The sequence below is a fragment of the Scyliorhinus torazame genome, chromosome 18 (genome assembly GCF_047496885.1).
Source record: "Scyliorhinus torazame isolate Kashiwa2021f chromosome 18, sScyTor2.1, whole genome shotgun sequence".
In the NCBI taxonomy this organism is placed as follows: Eukaryota; Metazoa; Chordata; class Chondrichthyes; order Carcharhiniformes; family Scyliorhinidae; genus Scyliorhinus; species Scyliorhinus torazame.
In genome coordinates, this window is record NC_092724.1 from 19,429,033 (window position 1) to 19,452,596 (window position 23,564).

At 45.2% G+C, this 23,564-nt stretch overlaps 1 protein-coding gene across 1 annotated transcript in view; it reads right to left on the reverse strand.

Moving 5' to 3' along the window:
• Positions 1-23,333, reverse strand: part of mau2 (MAU2 sister chromatid cohesion factor) — a 63,813-nt gene extending 40,480 nt beyond the window's left edge. Inside the window, exons 1-5 of the mRNA XM_072482315.1 lie at positions 23,004-23,333; positions 16,862-16,879; positions 13,057-13,122; positions 9,230-9,325; positions 1,584-1,678 (exon numbers count right to left, since the gene is read on the reverse strand). Coding sequence (XP_072338416.1) covers positions 1,584-1,678; positions 9,230-9,325; positions 13,057-13,122; positions 16,862-16,879; positions 23,004-23,333 — 605 coding nt within the window. The remainder of the gene's footprint in view (positions 1-1,583; positions 1,679-9,229; positions 9,326-13,056; positions 13,123-16,861; positions 16,880-23,003) is intronic.
• Between the last annotated feature and the right edge of the window lie 231 nt (positions 23,334-23,564).

The window sequence follows — 23,564 nt, forward strand, 5'->3', positions numbered from 1 at the left end:
CTTTTCTGAAGAGCAGGCAAATTCTTACTAGTGCCCTTGGTCAATAGTTAGCCCTCAACGAACAACATTGCAGTACAAATTATTACATCGCTGTTTATGGGCCATAACTGAATGCAAACTGGCTGCTATATTTCCTACATTATAACATTGACTGAACTTCAAAAACTAACTGGCTATAAAGCACTATGGGATGTTCCCAAGGCCATGAAATACATTTTGGAAGTACAATCTCTATGATAAAAAAGATCCATCCCATACAAAATCAGGGCAATAATAAAAGCAGGCCAGGCTATTAATGGTTTAAATCTCAACACTCAAATGCTTTTTAAAACATCTTAGGTTACACTTTGTATCATTGGGGGAATGCTGTATTGTTAGATAAAAGCAAATTACTGCGGATGCTGGAATCGGAAAGAGAAAATGCTGGAAAATGTCAGCAGGTCTGGCAGCATCTGTAGGGAGCATCTGTAGGGAGAGAAAAGAGCTAACTTTTCGAGCCCGGTGACTCTTTGACAAAGCTGACTCGAAACGTTAGCTCTTTTCTCTCCCTACAGATGCTGCCAGACCTGCTGAGATTTTCCAGCATTTTCTCTTTCGTTGCTGTATTGTTAGAGATGAGTACCATGGTCACAATGCATTATTGAGACATAGGAACAGAGTTTTCCCAGTGCATTGGGACTACATTCCAATTCCCCTCTGCGCTTAGCTAAGGCAGACTTTTGTCTAATTCCATCGTCAGGAATTCCTCAAACAGGCCACTAGTCTGTCACCATGGGGTTATAACTAGAGAGGTGCCACTCCATATCAAGTGTAGCTGACTAGGGGTCTCGCCCTCTCTTACCACCAGCCTTTAGCGTGTGTTTGGAAGAATTTGCAGGTTGACACATTCAAGCTGTTTGACCACTTGGCCCTCAAGTCTTGGGGTGGGACTCAAATCCACGGCTTCTGGTCCAGAGGCAGGGATGCTACCCAGTGCACTCAAGACCTTGGAACTACATACCTTTCTCAGACATCCAAAAAAAAGGTATAGTGCTGGACCAAGTTCCAAAAACAGAAAGAGGTGAGATGGATTGATTTGCGTACAACATTACAATCTGAGGCGTTAACAAAATGACTTCTGGCTGTCTCCATCCAAGATCCAACACCTTCGCGAAGAGGTTAAAGGATTGTGATCGGAGGCAAGTTAATATTTCGCTCCCTTTCCTGGACTGCTAAAGCCCCTTCTGCCAAATCAGCAAACTCAAAAAAAGCCTGGAACCAAACATAGGACTTCCCAACCTTTAATTATTTTTTGATCATATTGGGTGATGCCTTTATCAGTAGAGAAAACCTTTAACAGCTGCTGAATGCCCATTCTTAGAAATGTGTTAGAGTAATCCTCATGTTGGGACTGGCACAAATGGAAGATAAACAATCTCCTGCATTTTTATAGAAATTTACATTTAGGACTGAAGGGCAAATTGAAAAAGGTAACACTTAAGTATCCGAGGCAGATATTCCAACACAGAAATTTGGAATTTTGGGTTTTGTGTAAGTGGGAACAGCAGGGAGGTAGTTCGCAATTCCTGAAATTTTGCCATTACCTTGTATATTCTGAACCCACTACTCTTGCATACTCGGCTCCAACTCCTAGAAGGTCACATGCTGAAACCAAATCTTTTTCTAACGTGTGTAGTTGCTGGTAGAAAGGGAAACAAATGAGACAAAGTGAAAAATAAAAGTTTCCTTCAAGTTCTGAGTAAAGCCACCATAATATGTGGGAATGCGATTTATATAAAAATTAACCAGGATATTAACAGCGGTGGAAATCGACACATCTAGTGCTGTTACTGGCCTACGAGACACTGGACAGATTGACCTCCTGGCAGCCTTGTTTTTTTCCCCCCACTTGCGTTTCCCCACCCTACCACCCACCCTATTTGCAGATGACATCTAGTTCTGGGGTAGGACTGCAAGTGTGCCAAGTCACCTCTGGTACCTCACACCATTCGTCAACTGGCTGTGTGGCATCTCAGCCAAACTACAAACAGTCCATCGGAAGATCACAGAATGCTATCCGAAGATCACTTCTGCAAATACGGAGGTTAAACGTGATAATCGGAAACATGTATTCCACAAGAATGAGGCAGGCATTTATGGAATATCCCCCCTCAATAAAAACAGCAGCCTATCTAGACCTTTGCAATTACTACTTGAAGTTGCTGAGGTGAAAAAAAGTGTGTCAACTGATTTATCACTTTCCCCCTATTACAATGCAGAAACACCTCAAGACCAGTCAGCTTAAAGTCTTAGTGCCTGAGCGATCTGGCTAAAACCACAACTACAACTTCTTATTCGGCCCAATTAACAAGTGGAACCAGAACGGTTAATTCTTCATTAAATTAGTTGATCTCAGCCAGATAACTATAGTGACTCTGGTTACAATCTTTTGGATGGGCCATTAAATTGAGACCCTACCTTCTCTCGCAACTGGATGTCAAAGATCCCACAGCACTATTTCAAAGAACAGCAGTGCAGCTTTCTCAGGTGGTCTGGCCAATATTTATCCATCAACTACCATCACTAAATGGGGGAATGGTAGGAGTGGTTGTGTTATTGGGCTAGTAATCCAGAGGTCTGGACTAATCATTCGGAAATCAAAGTTCAAATCCCACAGCTCCCACAGCTGCCGAGGACGTTAAGTTCAATTAACTAAATACAAAATCAATGTGGAATAAAAATCTACTAATCAATCATGGTGACCATGAAACTATCAGATTGTCACGAAAATCCATCTGGTTCACCAATACCTTTTTGTAAGGAAATCTGCTGTCCTTACCTGGTCTGGCCTATATGTGACTCCAGGCCCATAGCTCTTAACTGCCCTCTGAAATGACCTAGCAAGACATTCAGCTGTATTCAGGAATATCACCACCTTTTCAAGGTCAATTAGGGATAGACAATAAATGCTGGCAGTCACTGACGCTCCCCTCTCCTCCCATTAATTAAATTATCACATTGCTCTCTGTGGGAAAAAATTAGCTGCCACATGTCCTACATTGCATCACTTTTTTTTTTAAATAATATTTTATTGAAAATTTTTGGTCAACCAACACAGTACATTGCGCATCCTTTACACAACATTGTAACAATACAGATAATAATGACCTTTTTTAAATTTAAACAAAAACAACAAATAAATAACTATTAAATAACAAAAAATAAAAACTAGCCCGAATTGGCAACTGCCTTGTCTCAGGCCCCCCCCCCCCCCCCACCCCCCCCCCCCCCCCCACCCACCTTTGTTCTCCCCTGTCTATCTTTCCGCAAGATATTCGACGAACGGTTGCCACCGCCTAGTAAACCCTTGAGCCAACCCCCTTAGCACGAACTTAATCCGCTCTAACTTTATGAACCCCGCCATATCATTTATCCAGGTCTCCACCCCTGGGGGCTTGGCTTCTTTCCACATTAGCAATATTCTGCGCCGGGCTACTAGGGACGCAAAGGCCAAAACATCGGCCTCTTTCGCCTCCTGCACTCCCGGCTCTTGTGCAACCCCAAATATAGCCAACCCCCAGCTTGGTTCGACCCGGACTCCTACTACTTTCGAAAGCACCTTTGTCACCCCCATCCAAAACCCCTGTAGTGCCAGGCATGACCAAAACATATGGGTATGATTCGCTGGGCTTCTCGAGCACCTCGCACACCTATCCTCCACCCCAAAAAATTTACTGAGCCGTGTTCCAGTCATATGTGCCCTGTGTAATACCTTAAACTGAATCAGGCTTAGCCTGGCGCACGAGGACGACGAGTTTACCCTGTTTAGGGCATCTGCCCACATCCCCTCCTCAATCTCCTCCCCTAGCTCTTCTTCCCATTTCCCTTTTAGTTCGTCCATCATAGTCTCCCCTTCGTCTCTCATTTCCCTATATATATCCGACACCTTACCGTCCCCCACCCATTTCTTTGAGATGACTCTGTCCTGCACCTCTTGTGTCGGGAGCTGCGGGAATTCCCTCACCTGCTGCCTCGCAAAAGCCCTCAATTGTATGTACCTGAATGCATTCCCTTGGGGCAACCCATATTTCTCGGTCAGCGCTCCCAGACTCGCAAACTTCACATCCACAAATAGATCTTTCAATTGCGTTATACCTGCTCTTTGCCACATTCCATATCCCCCATCCATTCCCCCCGGGGCAAACCTATGGTTGTTTCTTATCGGGGACCCCCCAGTGCTCCGGTCTTTCCCCTGTGTCGTCTCCACTGTCCCCAAATCTTCAGTGTAGCTACCACCACCGGACTCGTGGTATAGTTCCTTGGTGAGAACGGCAATGGGGCTGTCACCATAGCCTGCAGGCTGGTCCCCCTACAGGACGCCCTCTCTAATCTCTTCCACGCCGCTCCTTCCTCCTCTCCCATCCACTTACTCACCATTGAAATATTAGCGGCCCAATAATACTCACTTAGGCTCGGTAGTGCCAGCCCCCCCCTATCCCTACTACGCTGTAAGAATCCCTTCCTCACTCTCGGAGTCTTCCCGGCCCAAACAAAACCCATGATACTCTTTTCTATCCTTTTGAAAAAAGCCTTCGTGATCACCACCGGGAGACACTGAAACACAAAAAGGAATCTCGGGAGGACCACCATCTTAACTGCCTGCACCCTCCCTGCCATTGACAATGCTACCATATCCCATCTCTTGAAATCTTCCTCCATCTGTTCCACCAACCGCGTCAAATTTAGCCTGTGCAATGTGCCCCAATTCTTAGCTATCTGGATCCCCAGGTAACGAAAGTCTCTTGTTACCTTCCTCAACGGTAGGTCTTCTATTTCTCTACTCTGCTCCCCTGGATGCACCACAAACAGCTCACTCTTTTCCATGTTCAATTTATACCCTGAAAAATCCCCAAACTCCCCAAGTATCCGCATTATTTCTGGCATCCCCTCCGCTGGATCCGCCACATATAGTAGCAGATCATCCGCATATATAGATACCCGGTGTTCTTCTCCTCCCCTAAGTATTCCCCTCCATCCCTTGGAACCTCTCAGCGCTATCGCCAGGGGCTCAATCGCCAGTGCAAACAGTAATGGGGACAGAGGACATCCCTGCCTTGTCCCTCTATGGAGCCGAAAATATGCCGATCCCCGTCCATTCGTGACCACACTCGCCACTGGGGCCCTATACAACAGCTGCACCCATCTAACATACCCCTCTCCGAACCCAAATCTCCTCAACACCTCCCACAGATAATCCCACTCCACTCTATCAAATGCTTTCTCGGCATCCATCGCCACTACTATCTCCGTTTCACCCTCTGGTGGGGCCATCATCATTACCCCTAACAACCTCCGTATGTTAGTGTTCAGCTGTCTCCCCTTCACAAACCCAGTTTGGTCCTCATGAACCACCCCCGGGACACATTCCTCTATTCTCATTGCCATTACCTTGGCCAAGACCTTGGCATCTACATTGAGGAGGGAGATTGGTCTGTAGGACCCGCATTGTAGCGGATCCTTTTCCTTCTTTAAAAGAAGCGATATCGTTGCTTCTGACATAGTCGGGGGCAGTTGTCCCCTTTCCTTTGCCTCGTTGAAGGTCCTCGTCAGTAGCGGGGCGAGCAAGTCCAAATATTTTCTGTAAAATTCAACTGGGAATCCGTCCGGTCCCGGGGCCTTTCCCGTCTGCATGTTCCTAATTCCTTTCACCACTTCTTCTACCGTGATCTGTGCTCCCAATCCCATCCTTTCCTGCTCTTCCACCTTGGGAATTTCCAGCCGATCCAAAAACTCCATCATTCTCTCCCTCCCATCCGGGGGTTGAGCTTCATACAATTTTTTATAAAATGTCTTAAACACTTCATTCACTCTCTCCGCTCCCCGCTCCGTCTCTCCATCTTCATCTCTCACCCCCCCTATTTCCCTCGCTGCTCCCCTTTTCCTCAATTGGTGTGCCAGCAATCTGCTCGCCTTCTCTCCATATTCATACTGTACACCCTGCGCCTTCCTCCATTGTGCCTCTGCAGTGCCTGTGGTCAGCAAGTCAAATTCCACATGCAGCCTTTGCCTTTCCCTATACAGTCCCTCCTCCGGTGCTTCCGCATACTGTCTGTCCACCCTCAAAAGTTCTTGCAACAACCGCTCCCGTTCCTTACTCTCCTGCTTCCCTTTATGTGTCCTTATTGATATCAGCTCCCCCCTAACCACCGCCTTCAACGCCTCCCAGACCACTCCCACCTGAACCTCCCCATTGTCATTGAGTTCCAAGTACTTTTCAATGCATCCCCTCACCCTTAAGCACACCCCCTCATCCGCCATTAGTCCCATATCCATTCTCCAGGGTGGACGCCCTCTTGTTTCCTCCCCTATCTCCAAGTCTACCCAGTGTGGGGCATGATCCGAAATGGCTATAGCCGTATATTCCGTTACCCTCACCCTCGGGATCAATGCCCTACCCAACACAAAAAAGTCTATGCGTGAATAGACTTTATGGACATAGGAGAAAAACGAGAACTCCTTACTCCTAGGTCTACTGAATCTCCACGGGTCCACCCCTCCCATCTGCTCCATAAAATCCTTAAGCACCTTGGCTGCTGCCGGCCTCCTACCAGTCCTGGACTTCGACCTATCCAGCCTTGGTTCCAACACCGTGTTAAAGTCTCCCCCCATTATCAGCTTTCCGGTCTCTAGGTCTGGGATGCGTCCTAGCATTCGCCTCATAAAATTGGCATCGTCCCAATTCGGGGCATACACGTTTACCAACACCACCATCTCTCCCTGTAATTTGCCACTCACCATCACGTATCTGCCCCCGTTATCCGCCACTATAGTCTTTGCCTCGAACTTTACCCGCTTCCCCACTAATATAGCCACCCCCCTGTTTTTCGCATCCAGCCCCGAATGGAACACCTGCCCTACCCATCCTTTGCGCAACCTAACCTGATCTATCAGTTTCAGGTGTGTTTCCTGTAACATGACCACATCTGCTTTAAGTTTCTTAAGGTGTGCGAGTACTCGTGCCCTCTTTATCGGCCCGTTAAGCCCCCTCACGTTCCACGTGATCAGCCGAGTTGGGGGGCTTCCCACCCCCCCCCCCCCCCCCCCCCCCCCCCTTGCCGGTTAGCCATCATCTTTTTCCAGCTTCTCGCCCAGTTCCCACGTGGCTGTATTTCTCCCAGACGGTGCCCCCCCGCCCATCCTTTCCCGCACCCACTCCCCCCTTTCCCCAGCAGCAGCAACCCAGTAATTCCCCCCTCCCCCCCCCCCCCCCGCTAGCGTAATTACTCCCCCCATGTTGCTCCCAGAAGTCAGCAAACTCTGGCTGACCTCGGCTTCCCCCCGTGATCACGGCTCGCCCCGTGCGGCGCCCCCTCCTTCCTGCTTCTCTATTCCCGCCATAATTATCATAGCGCGGGAACCAAGCCCGCGCCTCTCCCTCGGCCCCGCCTCCCATGGCCAACGCCCCATCTCCTCTCCCTCCCCACCTCCCCCCATCACCACCTGTGGGAGAAAGAAAAGTTACCATACCGCAGGATTAATCATACAATCCCTCTTCGCCCCCCCCCCCCCCACTCGTCCCACCACTTTGTCCAAACGTTCATTTTCGTAGTCCAATCATTCCAATTTTTCTTCTACAATAAAAGTCCACGCTTCATCCGCCGTCTCAAAGTAGTGGTGCCTCCCTTGATATGTGACCCACAGTCTTGCCGGTTGCAGCATTCCAAACTTTATCTTTTTTTTGTGAAGTACCGCTTTGGCCCGATTAAAGCTCGCCCTCCTTCTCGCCACCTCCGCACTCCAATCTTGATAGACGCGGATCACCGCGTTCTCCCATTTACTACACCGAGTTTTCTTCGCCCATCTAAGGACCATTTCTCTATCCTTAAAACGGAGAAATCTCACCACTATGGCTCTGGGAGCTTCTCCTGCTCTCGGTCCTCGCACCATAACTCGGTATGCTCCCTCCACCTCCAACGGACCCGTCGGGGCCTCCACTCCCATTAACGAGTGCAGCATCGTGCTCACATATGCCCCGACGTCCGCCCCCTCCACACCTTCAGGAAGGCCAAGAATCCTCAAGTTGTTCCTCCTTGCGTTATTTTCCAGTGCCTCCAACCTCTCCACAGATCGTTTCTGGTGTGCCTCCTGTATCTCAGACTTCACCACCAGGCCCTGTATGTCGTTTTCATTCTCTGCTGCTTTCGCCTTCACGACCCGAAGCTCCTGCTCCTGGGTCTTTTGTTCCTCTTTCAGCCCTTCAATCGCCTGTAATATCGGGGCCAACAACTCTTTCTTCATTTCCTTTTTTATCTCCTCCACGCAGCGTTTCAAAATCTCTTGTTGTTCAGGGCCCCATATGAAACTGCCACCTTCCGACGCCATCTTGGTTTCTGCTTGCCTTCCTTGCCGTTGTTCCAAAGGATCCGCTGCAATCCGGCCACTTTCCTCTCCTTTTTCCATCCGTGTCCAGGGGGAACACCCTTCTGGTTTACCGCACGGTGTTTTCAGCCGTTAAAATTGCCGTTGGGGCTCCTATCAAGAGCCCAAAAGTCCGTTTCACAGGGAGCTGCCGAAACGTGCGACTCAGCTGGTCATCGCCGCACCCGGAAGTTCTACATTGCATCACTGGCTACACTTCAAAAAGTACCTCATTGGCTGTAAAGTGCTTCAGGACATCCGGAGGTCATGTAAAGCACTATACAAATGCAAATCTTTTTCTCCTTTATGCTCAGTGCCCAGAGGCCAGGAAGTGAAGGGGACTAGAAAGCCAACCAATGTTCATTGTCTAGGTTTTAATAAAGAAGGGGCATCTGTAACCAAGTGCCATAAACATGGTATTTTCTGATTTAATTCATTTATTTCCTTTCCTTGTGAAGAAATATCCAAGGCATGGCTTTTGGTTCAGCCACAAAGTGTAGCCACTCTCAGCATTAACGTTACAATGGAAAAGGAGGGTTGAAAGAGGTTGTTGGTTGAACAATGCCCTGCGAGAGTAAACACCTTTGGGAATGAAAAGGAAAAATGGAGAAGAAAAAAATACATAAATAGAGTTCATGAAATTAGAAGCTGTGGGGGAGATAATTGCAGATCAAACTCATTTGCTTCTACTCGGAGCATTACCAGGCTGCTCAGAGATAATTCGAGTTGAACAGCTTGTGATTCAACAATTGTTATGCTCTGATGCTAAAAAATTTCTTTCATTCTATGCCAAGAAACTCCCATTAGTCATAAGAAAACAAAAGGTACATACTGCAAGCTGAAAGAGCAGTCGACAATGCCAATATGGTGTCTGCTGAGAGATCTGTATCGCCTTCCGTAAAAGTGGTTTTGCTGAATCAACCAGATTCTAAAAAGGCAACAAAGCATTATTATTTCAAACTAACATGGCAAAAGACAGCATCTAATCCCACAGAAACAATCGAAAGTAGTTATACAACCAAATTTGAATGCATGTTCTAATTATAACACACATGACAACTATAACAGAACTCCTCAGTGAAGCAGTAAGCTTGGAAATACAGATTTTCTTTACTTCAGTTGCAGGGGTTCCTATCGTAGTCTTAATTCTAGCTGCCAACCTCTCTGTTACCACCATTGTCTATTTTATCAGTAGCTCTAGAACCACATTCCTACACGCCAAATACATTGCCTATTACCTCTCGGTCTGCTCTATTTTGTTCTTTCTCAGATTCTCCAACTTACGAAACTACTATCCCTTCCAGCTGTAGTTTTACGTGGCCAATACTTCTTGCTTTATCGTGTCTTCTCTTCAGCCCTGGCAGTGTCATCCACTATTGGCTTTTGGCCCTTCACCTACTAGATCATTCACATTTATAGAAGACAGCTGTTGCATAAGATTGCTCTGTGCCCCTGACTAAATGCTACCTCAAAATAAAACAGTACAACACAAGGATCAACATATTCTTCCACCCAAATGCAATCAGACAGTGCCCAGGAAAACTGTTTCCATGTTCTTCATTACATTCCCATCAACTACGACAAAGTGCTCCTTTGTCCCTATGAGCCCCAGATTTTAGCCCTAGCTTCCCCAGCTGATTTCAAATCTCCTCTTCTCATATCAGTCTTGCTGACTGTCGCATAAATTTAAATCCACTGTAGGAGAGATAAACTGGATAAATGTAGGAGGGAAGAGTATCCTTTTAATAATAATAATCTTTATTAGTGTCACAAGTTGGCTTACTTTAACACTGCAATGATGTTGCTGTGAAAATCCCCTAGTTGCCACACTCTGGTGCCTGTTCAGGTACACAGAGGGAGAATTCAGAATGTCCAATTCACCCAACAGCACCTCTTTCGCGATTAAATATAGAATAGTGTTAGATAAACAGATTATAGGTGTTACCACCATCCTACAGCTTTTTTTCCACTGTATTTAGTCCCTTTGCTTGAAAAGGCATCTCTGTTGGCTCAAAGAATTGGGAAATAAGCCTAAGGATATAAAATCTCTGTCCTCTGTAGATTTAAAATCGACAGCAAGTGTCTGGACTGATATCAGGAGGAAAAGGTGTCTATCAAATTTCACAGCATTGGAGCAGTGTAAAGCTGCTCCCAACAGTGACAGGTAAATAGCTCCCGAGTGAAAGAAACACACTTAAGTCACAAAAGAGAAGCAGACTATTGGGCCCAATCACCCAGAGACCATTCACGCTGCATGTGAACAATTAGTCTTAATTCCCATTAACTCATCTACTTCCCAAACACCTTCATTTTCTTTTCTTTCATCCACCTGCTCCAGCTAATCTTGAATGTTAACAGCTTCTGCCCCAACCAGGGGGATAACAGCTGGAAAGGAAGATTATAAAACAGAAGGTGGGCTTACTTATCAAAAGAACTGGAGCTGTGCAATCTACTACCCGTGCAGAATTTGTTTTTATTTTTTTATAAATTTAGAGTACCCAATTCATTTTTTCCAAATAAGAGGCAATTTAGCGTGGCCAATCCACCTAGCCTACACATCTTTGGGTTGTGGGGGCGAAACCCACGCTAACACGGGGAGAATGTGCAAATTCCACACGGACAGTGACCCAGACCCGGGATTGAACCTGGGACCTCGGCGCCGTGAGGCAGCAAGGCTAACCCACTGCGCCACCATGCTGCCCCTTACCCGTGCAGAAATGGCATTCCAGGGAGATGTTTCAGTTTTGGGAGTTACATTAGCTGCAAAGCATTCAATGGACCCTGAAATGTCATATAACCCATTTTCTAATCAAGTGAGGGATAAGTAACTTACAAGTTGATCGAGGACCTCCCAGAGCAGGCTTTGTCTTTATAGAAATAAGTGACGCTCAGAGAGGTTCTCTTGTTTCAATTTATCTGGGTGCTTGCTGGGAAGGCACAGTAGCGGTGGTTAGCACTGTTGCTTCACAGCTACAGAGTCCCAGGTTCGATTGCAGGCTTGGGTCATTGTCTGTGAGGAGTTTGCACGTTCTCCCATGTCTGCGTGGGTTTCCTCCCACAGTCCAAAGATGTGCAGGTTAGGTGGATTGGCCATGCTAAATTGCCCTTCATGGCAAAAAAAAAAGGTTAGGTGGGGTTACTGGGATAGGGTGGAGGTGTGGGCTTAAGTAGGATGCCCTTTACAAGGGCCAGTGCAGACCCGATGAGCCGAATGAACTCCTTCTGCACTGTAAATTCTACAAATCTATTCTATGATTCAGAATTGAATTAGCTTTTTTTAAGTTTATAAAAGTTCAAGCAACCAGAAGCATCGCCTTTAATGTTCTTTACAGAGGGTAGTGGATGCCTGGAGCTCGTTGCCGGAGGTGATAGAAGCAGGTACGATAGTGACGTTTCAGGGGCAGCTTGACAAATATATGAATAGGATGGGAATAGAAGGATACGGACCCCAAAGTGTAGAAGGTTTAGATTAGACGGGCAGCATGGTTGGCGCAGGTTTGGAGTGCTGAAGGGCATGTGCCATACTTTTCTTTGATCTGCACCTGGACCCTCAACTCTCTCAGTTCTTCTACCACACCAAAAATACTGCTGTCATTGTTGTTGTTTTTAACCAAAATGACACACTCACTGATGTTACATTCCACTGCCTCTTTTCAATGCATTCCAATTTAGCACTAATCCTTTATGGCTTTTTTTTGTCTCCTGAAGCATCAACTCTATTTTTCATTTTGCTACGATCTGCAAAGTTTAGTGCAATTCCATGTAGTTATATAAACAAAATCTCCAATACAGACAGTGAATAGAAACGGTTCCTGGAACTGAACTCTGGACACCAATATCTACATCTAACCTCTGTGAAAAACCACCCTCAACTCCTACTCTGTTCACTTCTAACCAAATTTTAATCTAGTTCCTTCTTCCCCTGTAATCTCCCATGTTGCCCCATCGACTTTGCTTTGGTCCATGCACACGATATCCACTTCATTTTCATTCCCCATTTAGCAAGTCTGTTACCATCTCACCAAAACCTATGATGTTTGTCAAGCACGATGTGTCACTTTTGAATTCCATGTTGGAAGCTTCCATCTATTTTCTTTTTATCTGCAATTTCATCCTCAATGATACCAAGATTTTTCCTATCACAGATGTCAAGCTTACTAGCCTATAATTTACTGTGTTAGTCTATCCTCCCTATTGAAAATGTACCGCATGCTGACCATTGTTGAATCCTCCAGTACACATCTACATTCATTGGAGCCTTGAAATCCCAAAAGGTATTGAGTTACATATATTGTAACGGCTAATATTAAAGGTTATTTTTCCTGATCCTTCAATTGCTCTGATGACATTAAAAGTTCTAAAAATATATATTTATCTAAAAATATCTGTACTTTTTAAAAGTACAGATGTTACTGTCACTGGTAACAGAACACAGAAGACACCCAACTCCACCCACTTGTCCTGCCAGCACAATCACAAGTTGTAAACTCCATTTTTATTTGATTCAGATTACACATTTGACCAGACTTACATTCATGATCAAACACCTTATGGGGAAGGTGCTGAGAAAAGTATGTTTGCCAATAATACCAGAATGTAGGAAATTAAAAGCGAAGTCGATTTCACAAACTTTTATATTAAAAAAAACAGAAAGCTTACCTGGTGGCAATATAGCTCTGACAGAAGACTGGCTGCTTCAAATTTGATATCTTCAAACTGTGGAATCTAATACACACAGGTCAAGGGCTAACCATTTATAATTGTTTAAAGCATATAGTTCTAATCCCTCTCTTACATTCCCTTTGTTCAATAAGGTAGTGCCTTTAATTCAGAAGGCAAAAGTGTGAACAACTAATACAGGTAACTAATTTAGGGCAGCATCGCAGCACAGTTGCTTCACAGCTCCAGGGTCCAGGTTCGATTCCCGGCTTCGGTCACTGTCCGTGAGGAGTTTGCACGTTCACCCTGTGTCTGAGTGGGTTTCTTCTGGGTGTTCCAATTTCCTCCCACAGTCCAAAGATGTGCAGGTTAGGTGGACTGACCATGATAAATTGCCCTTAGTGTCCAAAAAGGTTAGATGGGGATGGGGCGGAGATGTGGGCTTAAGTGGAGTGCTCTTTCCATAGGCCGGTGCAGACTCAATGGGCCAAGTGCCCTCCTTCTGCACTGTAAATTCTATGATTCTATGAGGTAACAGTACAAGGTAATCCAGGGATGTGTTTTTCAATCTCTTGTGCAATTTCCAAGGGCATAATTGACATTTGAACAATTCAGCAGCCGTAACTAATGTGTGCAACTGAATGATAAATTTTAACTGCACAATGGGTTAGTGACCACTGCCAAGAAATAATTCAGTTCACTTGCACCTATCAGACTCGATTCTTCCATCTTTTCCTTCACATGTTGCCTGAAATAAATAGATTTGGAATGCTGCATTATGACTCAGCAGAAGATGAGAGTCCAGGCAGGGGGTTCAGGCATGCAACTAAAGCTCTAGTAAGAGGCCAGGCCAAAGGGGAAGTAACCAAGAGTTTGGTTGAAAAGATATGTTTTAAGGAAGGTTTTAAAGGGAGAGAGCAAGGTGTACAGAATGAGCCAGTTAGAAAGGGAATTCCAGACGATGAGGCTTAGGTGGCTGAAGATTTGGCTGCTGGTCAAACAGTGGGGGAGGTTTTTTTGTGTGTGTGTCAGGGGAACAAGAGTGTGTGGGTGGGGAGGTGGAGAAGGGTGACTGTAGGATTGAAGTAGATTACAGTGATTGGGGAGGTCTTGTGGCTCAGTGGGTAGCGTTCCTGTCGCTGAGCAAGAAGCCCTGGGTTCGAATCCTACCCCAGGATTTGGATGGCCAAAGAAGGTGCGTTCATAACATGGTCAAACCGGTTTCAGTATCAACCTGAAAATCTTTCCAAACATGCCAATGACTGGTGGTAGGAGTGCAAGAGGCTCCTGATCAGCCACACTCAATACAGAGTGGCACCCCTCATGTTATATGCCCCTGGCGACAGACTAGTGGTCTGTTCCGGGAATCACTAGCTATGGAAACAGATGGAAGATTGCTTTAGTGCATCATTAGGTGCGGGAAGAGAATTGGAAGAGAGATTGGGAAGGATGACACCATGAAAAGAATTATTCCCAACTGCCAACATTTTAAATTGAAGATGTTGGGGGGCTGAGTGCCCAAGCTTTTTTGTTTTTAATATAAATTTAGAGTACCCAATTATTTTTTTCCAATTCAGGGACAATTTAGCGTGGCCAATCCACCCAACCTGCACATCTTTGGGTTGTGGGGGTGAAGCCCATGCAGACACGTGGGAGAATGTGCATACTCCACTGACAGTGACCCAGGGCCGGGATCGAGCCGGGTCCTCGGCGTTGTCAGCAGCAGTGCTAACCACTGCGCCACCATGCTGCCTTATTGAGTGCCAAAGATAAGTCAGTGAGAATGAGGCGATGGGTGAGTGCGACTTGAGAGCAGTGCTTTGGATGAGAAAAAGTTTAGGCATGGTACAGGACGGGCGGTAGGCCAGGACGGCATTGAAATAGTTGGTGTTGGAGGCAACAATAGTACTGATATCCACAATAGCTTTGTGGATAGCACAATTGCTTCACAGCTCCAGGGTCCAAGGTTCGATTCCGGCTTGGGTTACTGTCTGTGCGGAGTCTGCACATCCCCCCAGTGTGTCCGTGGGTTTCCTCCGGGTGCTCCGGTTTCCTCCCACAGTCCAAAGATGTGCAGGTTAGGTGGATTGGCCATGATAAATTGCCCTTACGTGTTGGGTGGGGTTACTGGGTTATGGGGATAGGGTGGAGGTGTGGACCTTGGGTAGGGTGCTCTTTCCAAGAGCCGGTGCAGACTCGATGGGCCGAATGGCCTCCTTCTGCACTGTAAATTCTATTAAACTATGATGAGAATTTCAGCAGATGGTCGAAGGCAGGGTGTATATGAGCAATGTTACAAAGGTAACCTTTGTGATGGAAAGGTTCCGAGGTTGGGAACTCAGTTCAAAGTCGAACAGGACACAGATGTTGCAAACTGCCTGTTCTGGCCTAAGACAGTGGGGAATATAACCAGCCTAAATGGTGTTTGATGTGGAGACCAAAGAAATGGCTTCGTCCTTACAAATGTTTGCGCAGGAGAAAATTGCAGCCTTCCCATGAGATATTGAATGTGTAGTGTGACAACACAAGCAGTGCTGCAGTTGAGATAAGTGGTGGATATGTAGAGCTGGGTGTCATTAGCGCACACATGGAAGCTAACCTCATGCCTACTAACAGTATTGCCAAAAATCAGTATGTGACCGAGTGAGAAGAATAGGGCCATTGGATGATTCCAGGGACATCGGCACAGTGACAAAATAGGAATCCACTGCTGATGATCCTCTGCTTAGGATGGCACACAGAGCATAACTGTAAAGTAACACCAGTGTAGGCCTGAGTATAAATCACTCACTCGGTGAGCCAGGAAGAAAAGGTGGCAGGATACTTAGAAGAGGGCACAATGGAACAGAAACCAATTTACAAAATGAAATTAAGAAATCAGAACAATGAATGTTAGAAAGTATTAATATTCACTATTACTGCCAAGTACTGCAGGCCACACACCATTCTGACTTGGAAATATATCATTGTTCCTTCATTGTCACTGGGTCAAAATCATGGAACTCCCTCCTAACAGCACTATAGATGTACCTACACTACATGGGCTGCAACGGTCGAAGATGGTGGCTTATCACCATCTTCTCAGAACAATTAGAACATAGAACATACAGTGCAGAAGGAGGCCATTCGGCTCATCGAGTCTGCACCGACCCACTTAAGTCCTTACTTCCACCCTATCCCCTCCTAACCTTTTTGGACACAAAGGGCAATTTAGCGTGGCCAATGCACCTAACCTGCACTATGGACTGTGGGAGAAAACCAGAGCACCCGGAGGAAACCCATGCAGATACGGGGGGGAACGTGCAGACTCCGCACAGACAGTGACCCAGCAGGGAATCGAACCTGGGACCCAGGCGCTGTGAAGCCACAGTGCTAACCACTGGGATGGACAACAAATGCTGGCCTACCCGGTGATGGCCACATCCCTTGAACTGATTTGAAAAAAAAATCCTGATTTGTTCATGAACTTTTTTCTTTCTGCAGTTTGCAGCAATTCGGATTCTGCACGCAGCTGTATAAAATGTCATTTTCAACCCATATACGATAAATCTATCTAAAAACCGAGCTCTTTCTGATTCTAAAATTCTTTTGCGGATCCCGAGCAGCAAACATGCAAGACATTAATCACACTGCACTGAATTACTTGCCTTGATGTAAATCATCAAGATTACCGAAAAAATAATCAGCAGTTGATTAACGAGAAAGCGAAAGTGTAGTAGCATCACTTCAAAATAATTTTTCTCTTCACAGAAGACACTGCAATTGGCTAGAAGTTTAGGCATGAACTTTTGGGAAAAAAGGATACTTGTTGGGATATTAACCACTGAAAGAGAAGGAAAAAAGTCAATTAATCACATTTGTTATGCTGAGCTCAGTTACTTTTTCCAAAATAAAAGACCTCAACACCAATCTCACTCCACAAGTGAATTCGCTCACCAACAGAACTTAGAACCATCTTTCCTTCTCATAAATTAAGCTTTACTTTCTAACATCTTCATGAATTAAAAAAACCAACCTTGATGCTGCCGAATCATTATTTCCTGACATATCTACACTTTTAAACCTCAGTTCCTGGGACCTGTCATTTGGACTTCAGATTATTTTTTAGACTTATGGGTGGTTTGAACTTCATCTAGGTCTTTAAAGGACAACGCATCATCACCACTGCTTCAGCTCGATTCATAAGTTAGAGATTCTAGACACCCCACTTTATTCTTCAGGAGAGATAGAAAATCTTTAGAGGAAAATTTCCAGGTTGTTAGCAGGAATGAGACTTCAACAACAGAGGTTGGAAATGATTGAATTATTCTTGTCAGAACACAATGTGGCCTCATTGAAGTTTTTAAGATGATGAATTTTGATAGACTAGATAAAGAAAGCTTTAGAGTCGCCCAGACTCGAAACGTTAGCTCCCTTTTCTCTCCACAGATGCTGTCAGACATGCTGAGATTGTCCAGTATTTTCTGCTTTTGTTAAAGAAAGCCTGCATCCTCTGTCAATAACCAGAGGCAAGAGATTTAAAATCATTGTCAAAAGATCCAGAGCTGAAATGAAATGGAACCTTTTCACTCAGTTGTTGGGTTTGAGAATGTTGGTTAAATCCAATTTGGAATTCACTAATCATTTGCAGAAGAACCATCAGCATAAAGGACTGCAGCAACTCACGGAGAAAGCCACCACAATCTCCCCAGGGCAACAAACTGGAGTCTTTCCAGTAGCACCCGCACCTGAAGAGGAAATTAATACATTTCTAAAAATCTGCTCTAGGAACAAACTGGTCTGTAAACCATTTTGCCTGGAAGGTGGTCTCTCTAAGCAGAGAACGAACATAATCATAGCAAGTCTAAAAACAGCAAAGGAACAGGCAACAACACATGGTAGCTATCTGTCAATGCAACAGCTTTGACAATACAGGACACTGTTCCTGCTAAGCTTTCACCCCAAAGAAACTCTGCAAACTAATTAATTTAATATCTCCAAGACCGTATTCCGAGACAAAGTTGTTTAAAAAGTATATTTAATACCTCAATGTCTGAATTCAGTCCATGAGATATTCTGCCATGTTTAATATGTATAAATACCATGTGTAATGCTCAAGATTCAAGCTTAATTGCACTATGACATGCAATAACAATTATTTCTCACTTAAGATGCATGATGTACACACATGCATGTGTGTAGGGGTAGCAGATCCACCTTGCACCAGTCTCAAAAGTGATGCAGCACCAACTTAACCAGCATCATTACAGCAACAGAGTACTATAAGAATCTGTATTATACAGACTTTACATCACCAAATACTGAAACCACAAGCTGCAAAGTGAAAGCAACAAGGTCTCATATCACCAATAGAAACTAAACTCAAATTACAAAATGCCGACAAGACTGTGAAAGGGACTCTCTGATCACACCAAAACAGAGGCTCTCCATTGAAACACAAGGAGATTAAATTACAAATCCCAATCCAATGGCTCAATTAATAAGCACGTTGTGGAATGCAACACTGAGCTGGATAGGCCAGGTTCAATCCCTAATCAGCGTTGAGACAGCAATCTCAAAACAACACACCAATGAAGTATCACAGACAGTTTCACTGCCAGATTAAGGGCAAGGGCAATAGATCAGTCAGGGTTCCCGACTCTAGATCACTTTCTGGGGGAATTACCAGCCCATATATTTCACTCTGCTATTCTGACCCCACCCTTGTCAAACACACACTGCCCCAGCTCACACACAATGATTGGCTATTTGGCATTGGAAGATTGCTGCTGTCATGGGACCACATTAAATTGGCTATATGCAAACATCATTATTGGGCAGCACGGTGGGCAGTGGTTAGCACTGCTGCCTCACAGCGCCGAGGACCTGGATTCGATCCCGACACTGGGTCACTGTCTGTGTAGAGTTAGCACATTCACCCCACGTCTGCATGGGTCTCACACCCACAACCTAAAAATATGCAGGGTAGGTGGATTGGCCATGCTAAATTATCCTTTAATTGGAAAAAGAAATTGGATACTCTAAATTTATTTTTAAAATACTCATTGGTTGGAACAATATGGATTATTGATAGCTGAAGTGAAGGTAAAATTGTGCATAATCATTACCAACCAACTTCAAATTTTCCAGCAATACATTAATAATCTCATAAAAGATACATGGAAAAGTAACTCAATCATACACTACACAGAGGGTTAAAGGTCATTTTAAAAAACCAGACCAGGAGAATTTCGCTCCCAGATACCTTAAGGAATTACAGCAATTTGATGTTTTAACGTGTTAGTGAGACACCATCACTCTGCGCTGTGGACATCTAGTTCACACTTTCAATCCTCACAGCAAGCTCTAGTTCTCAGATGTGGTCAGTATGGGGTGTGGGGGAGAAGAGAGAGACCTGGTATTTCCCCACATGAAATAAATAATGGGGGTCTCCTCACACAACTCACAAATGATGCATTAGGCTGGATCTGCCGCACCAACCAACTATCGACAGTGGATGATTCCGAGAGCCACAAGAATAAAGACGGAAAGAAAATATGTAGCTTATGCCTTTACCATGGGGCAGCGTTTTCAAAATCTCTTTATTACCATCATGAAATTAAAATTTAATTACCACTTACATCTCTCCCAAACCACCACAATCACACTCCAGCAGCTGATTCTCTGATTTTCTTCTACTCCTTTTTGATAACAATTGTTTATGCCCTGCTCTGCGCTCATTGCTCATTTCTGCTGTGCCTCAGGGCAGCACAGTGGTGGTTAACATTGCTATCTACGGCGCTGAGAACCAGGGTTCGAAACCCAGCCCTGGGTCACTGTCTGTGTGGAGTTTGCACATTCCCCCTGTGCCTGCTTGGGTTTCACACCCACAACCCAAAGATGTGCAGGGAGGTGGATTGGCCACACTAAATTGCCCCTCAATTGGAAAAAATGAATTGGATACTCAAAATTTTTTTTTTAAATCTCTGCTGTGCCATACTCTAAACATGTCAGTTTGGCTCAGTGGTGCCTGGAATTGGGTACGGGCTAGGCAAACATTTCACATTACCAGCTTCTGAACAATGACTCTGGTGAAGGGTTGTGGTCATTTTAAAATGTAAAGTGGGAGGGGCAGGGGTATAAATGATGTTTTCACGAAGCACCAGAAACAATACATAAATTTCCATGATGTTTTCTCACATTGAAATGTTTCAAACTGCTTCATTCTCTTAACTTGTTTTGAAGAGTGGGAACTGTTGTAAAGGCGAATATGACAAGTTACTTTGTGGCAGTCATGGGATCGACATCCAGTTTATCTACCTGGAAATCTTTCTTCTTCGAAGAGTGCTCGAGGATCCAAAACACTGTCAGTAACTTTTTTAAAACATCTCATTTAGAACAAAGCAAGCATCTTTCTCACCCAAACTTTACCCGTGTGTGATATACTTAACTGGAGCTTCCTGAGAGTGTTAAGACAATGTCACTGCAAGTTCTTTCTAATCTCCTGGGATCAGATCAATTTGAAATAAGCAATAACATTTCCATTCTTGTTCTGCTGGCACCCAGAAATAATATGTTGGATTCGCTTAGTATGCCTAACTTAATTTGTACCAATTGACAGCAAAGTGATGTACTTGTCCAAGGAATAAGTTGTCAATTGTAACAGTGTAATTTTAATCTGTGATTTTAATCTCTAATGTGGCACTGTGAGAATTAGAAGTTCAGAGAACAGCAAAGACCATTCATTTATTTGGAAACAAGAGAATGGCTTAATGTCCAATGAACAGAAGTATAATAAATTCTAATTAATGTATATACATTTTGAACCAAGATTTTTCTAGTAATTGATCTTTAATTTGAATCCTGGTTGAAAGATCTGTTTAGAATTACAAACTTGTAATTAAATAAGCAGCAAACTTTTCAAAAATGGTCAAGGGGTTAACACCAACTATGACATTCAGAATCTACTTTCTGTTCAAGAGACTCACCAAGGCAGTAATGGAATATGCTCCACTTTCCTGGATGAGTGCCAACAACACTCAAAAATCTTGACACCAGTCAAGACAAAGTAGCCCCATGCTCATCCACCACCTGATATGTTCACTCCCTCCACCACAGATGAACCATGACTGCAGTGTAAGCTATCTATCAAGACTCACGGTAACAACTTGTCAAGGTTCCTTCACCAAACCTCTTTCATATAGAAGAACAAGGACAGCTGTCTGCAAGTTCCCCTACAAGTCCACACAATCCTGACTTGAGAATATATCGCCATTCCTTCACCATCGTAAGGTCAAAATCCTGGGGTTCTCAATCTAAAAGCACCAAACAAACTACAATGGTTCACGAAGGCAGCTTGTCGCCGTCTTCCGAAAGGCAACTAGGGATGGGCAATAAATCTGACCTTGCCAGCAAAGCCCACACCTTGTGAATAAAGAAATAAAGCAAAAAGATTTTTTTTAAATGCTGAAAGAATGAAATAGGTTTATTCTGCTTTCCTGTTTCATAACACTCGTTGACGTCCTGGGTTTTTACTCTCAAAGTTCTCCTCTGCCTCATTTGGTTCCCTTGCTGCAATAAATACGTCACATAATCTATTACGACAATCTCTCCTTATATTCCATCCTTTCTCCGCAGGCTAGTCTGGTTACTCTTTCAATTTGACATGATGGGTTGAATGGCCTCCTCCTGTGTTATTAAGATCCTATGATTCAGTTCTCTGGGAGGTCTTGTGGCTCAGTGGTAGCATCTGGACCAGAAGCTCTGGGTTCTAGTCCCATTTCAGGACCTGATGGCCATTGAAGGTGCGTTAATAATGTAGCCAAACATGTTAATTATCAACCTGTAAATTCTTCCAATGCACCCAATAGCAGGTGACCAGAGCAGAAGAGTTTCCTGGTCAGCCACACTGCTGAATGCAATGGGAATCCACTGCAGTTCTTTGCTGAGCATAATCATAGACCAATCCTGGTTGTCAACACACTCTTCGGGATGCTACCTGAAGGAGGAGGATTCAGTTCTCCAACTCTGACTGCACATTTACGCACAAACTAAACACAGTTGATTACATGAATAATAACAATGAGGTAGCAAAAATACAGGAATGCTCAAAATATTCAAAAACAGACACAGCATTCTAAACACAGTTCTGTGAAACATTTTTTAAAAATCCAGGTAGTGCCAATTTTTAAACAAGTTCTCACTCCACAAATTAAGATTTGGTGGGTTTTATTTGAAGCATTATGCAAATCTGACCTGCATCATTTCACTTCAATTTTCAATATTGAACATATACTACAGCTATATAAAAAGAACATGGCAGGGGCAAAACAAAGCTGAAGTTTCAAGGATAACAGGTCCCAAACTAAGCCACAATGCTAATCTACTGTCTCTCTTCCCAGGTGACGATGGCCTTTAAAAAGAAACTTTCACATCAGAATTTCCTGTAGCAAGTTTTCCTTTTGGTGTCTGTTGACAATAATCATTTCAGCGTCCCGGTCAGCATTCACATCTCCAACAATATTGCTAAATACAAACCAACAGATCAATGGTCGCAGTGCGGTTTTTGTGATCTTGATGCCTTTGCCTCCATAACAACAGTGCTGCTTAATCTACTGGGTCTTCTCTACATTTTATCTACTCATTCTCCACCACCATTCCTTTTTATTTCCTGCTACTTCTATTATTTCACATTATCATCTTTCATGCTGGGAACTTCTTTTGTCTGATGTTTGGTGAACTTGCCTCGAGGGGAAATCTGCCCCCTCTCCCATATCCCTGCTGATGCCCAGGGGATGCCCAGGCCGTGGGTCGAGGAAGGGATTTTTCAGGCAGATTGTTTGGATTGTTTATCCCCCCCCCCCCCCCCCCTTCCCTCAGCCTCTGGCTCCTAATGTGAAGCTTTCCCACCACCTCCTCCCCCCAGAGAGCGGCCCAGACGCCCCCAGCACAGGTACTGTCCAGCTCACCGCCTTTTCCAGATGCGAGCGGGCCTGCTCGGTGTTCTTGGTGTGGTGGTAGAGGACACTGCCGAGCTGGAGATGGGTGCGGGCCTCGATGCGCTGCGACGGCTTGAACTGGAAGACGGCCTGCAGGCAGTGCACACACAGCTTGATCTTGGGCGGGCTGGCTGTGCGGAAGTTCTCGGCGAAGCCCAGCAACGCCAGATACCAGGCATCCGTGTACTGAGGCGGCTGCTGGGGCGGCTGAGGCTGGGGCTGCGCCTGGGGCTGCGGCTGCTGCTGCTGAGGGCCGCTAGCGCCAACCGCCGCCATCTTACCCGCATCCGCCACAAACATCGCGAGAGGCCGCGAGACCGGCCGAGAACTGGGGCGGAGCCTGGGGAGAGGGGCGGGGCCATTGCCTGGAGCAGCGCGGGGGATGGGGGCGGCCTGGGGGACGGGACGGGGACGGAAGGGAGGGCGGACTGGGGCGTGACCGCGGTGGAGAGGGCGGGGCCTGTGCAAAGGGACGGGGACTGAGACGGAGAGGGGCGCGGCCTGGGCGGAAAGGGTGGGGCCTGTGCAGAG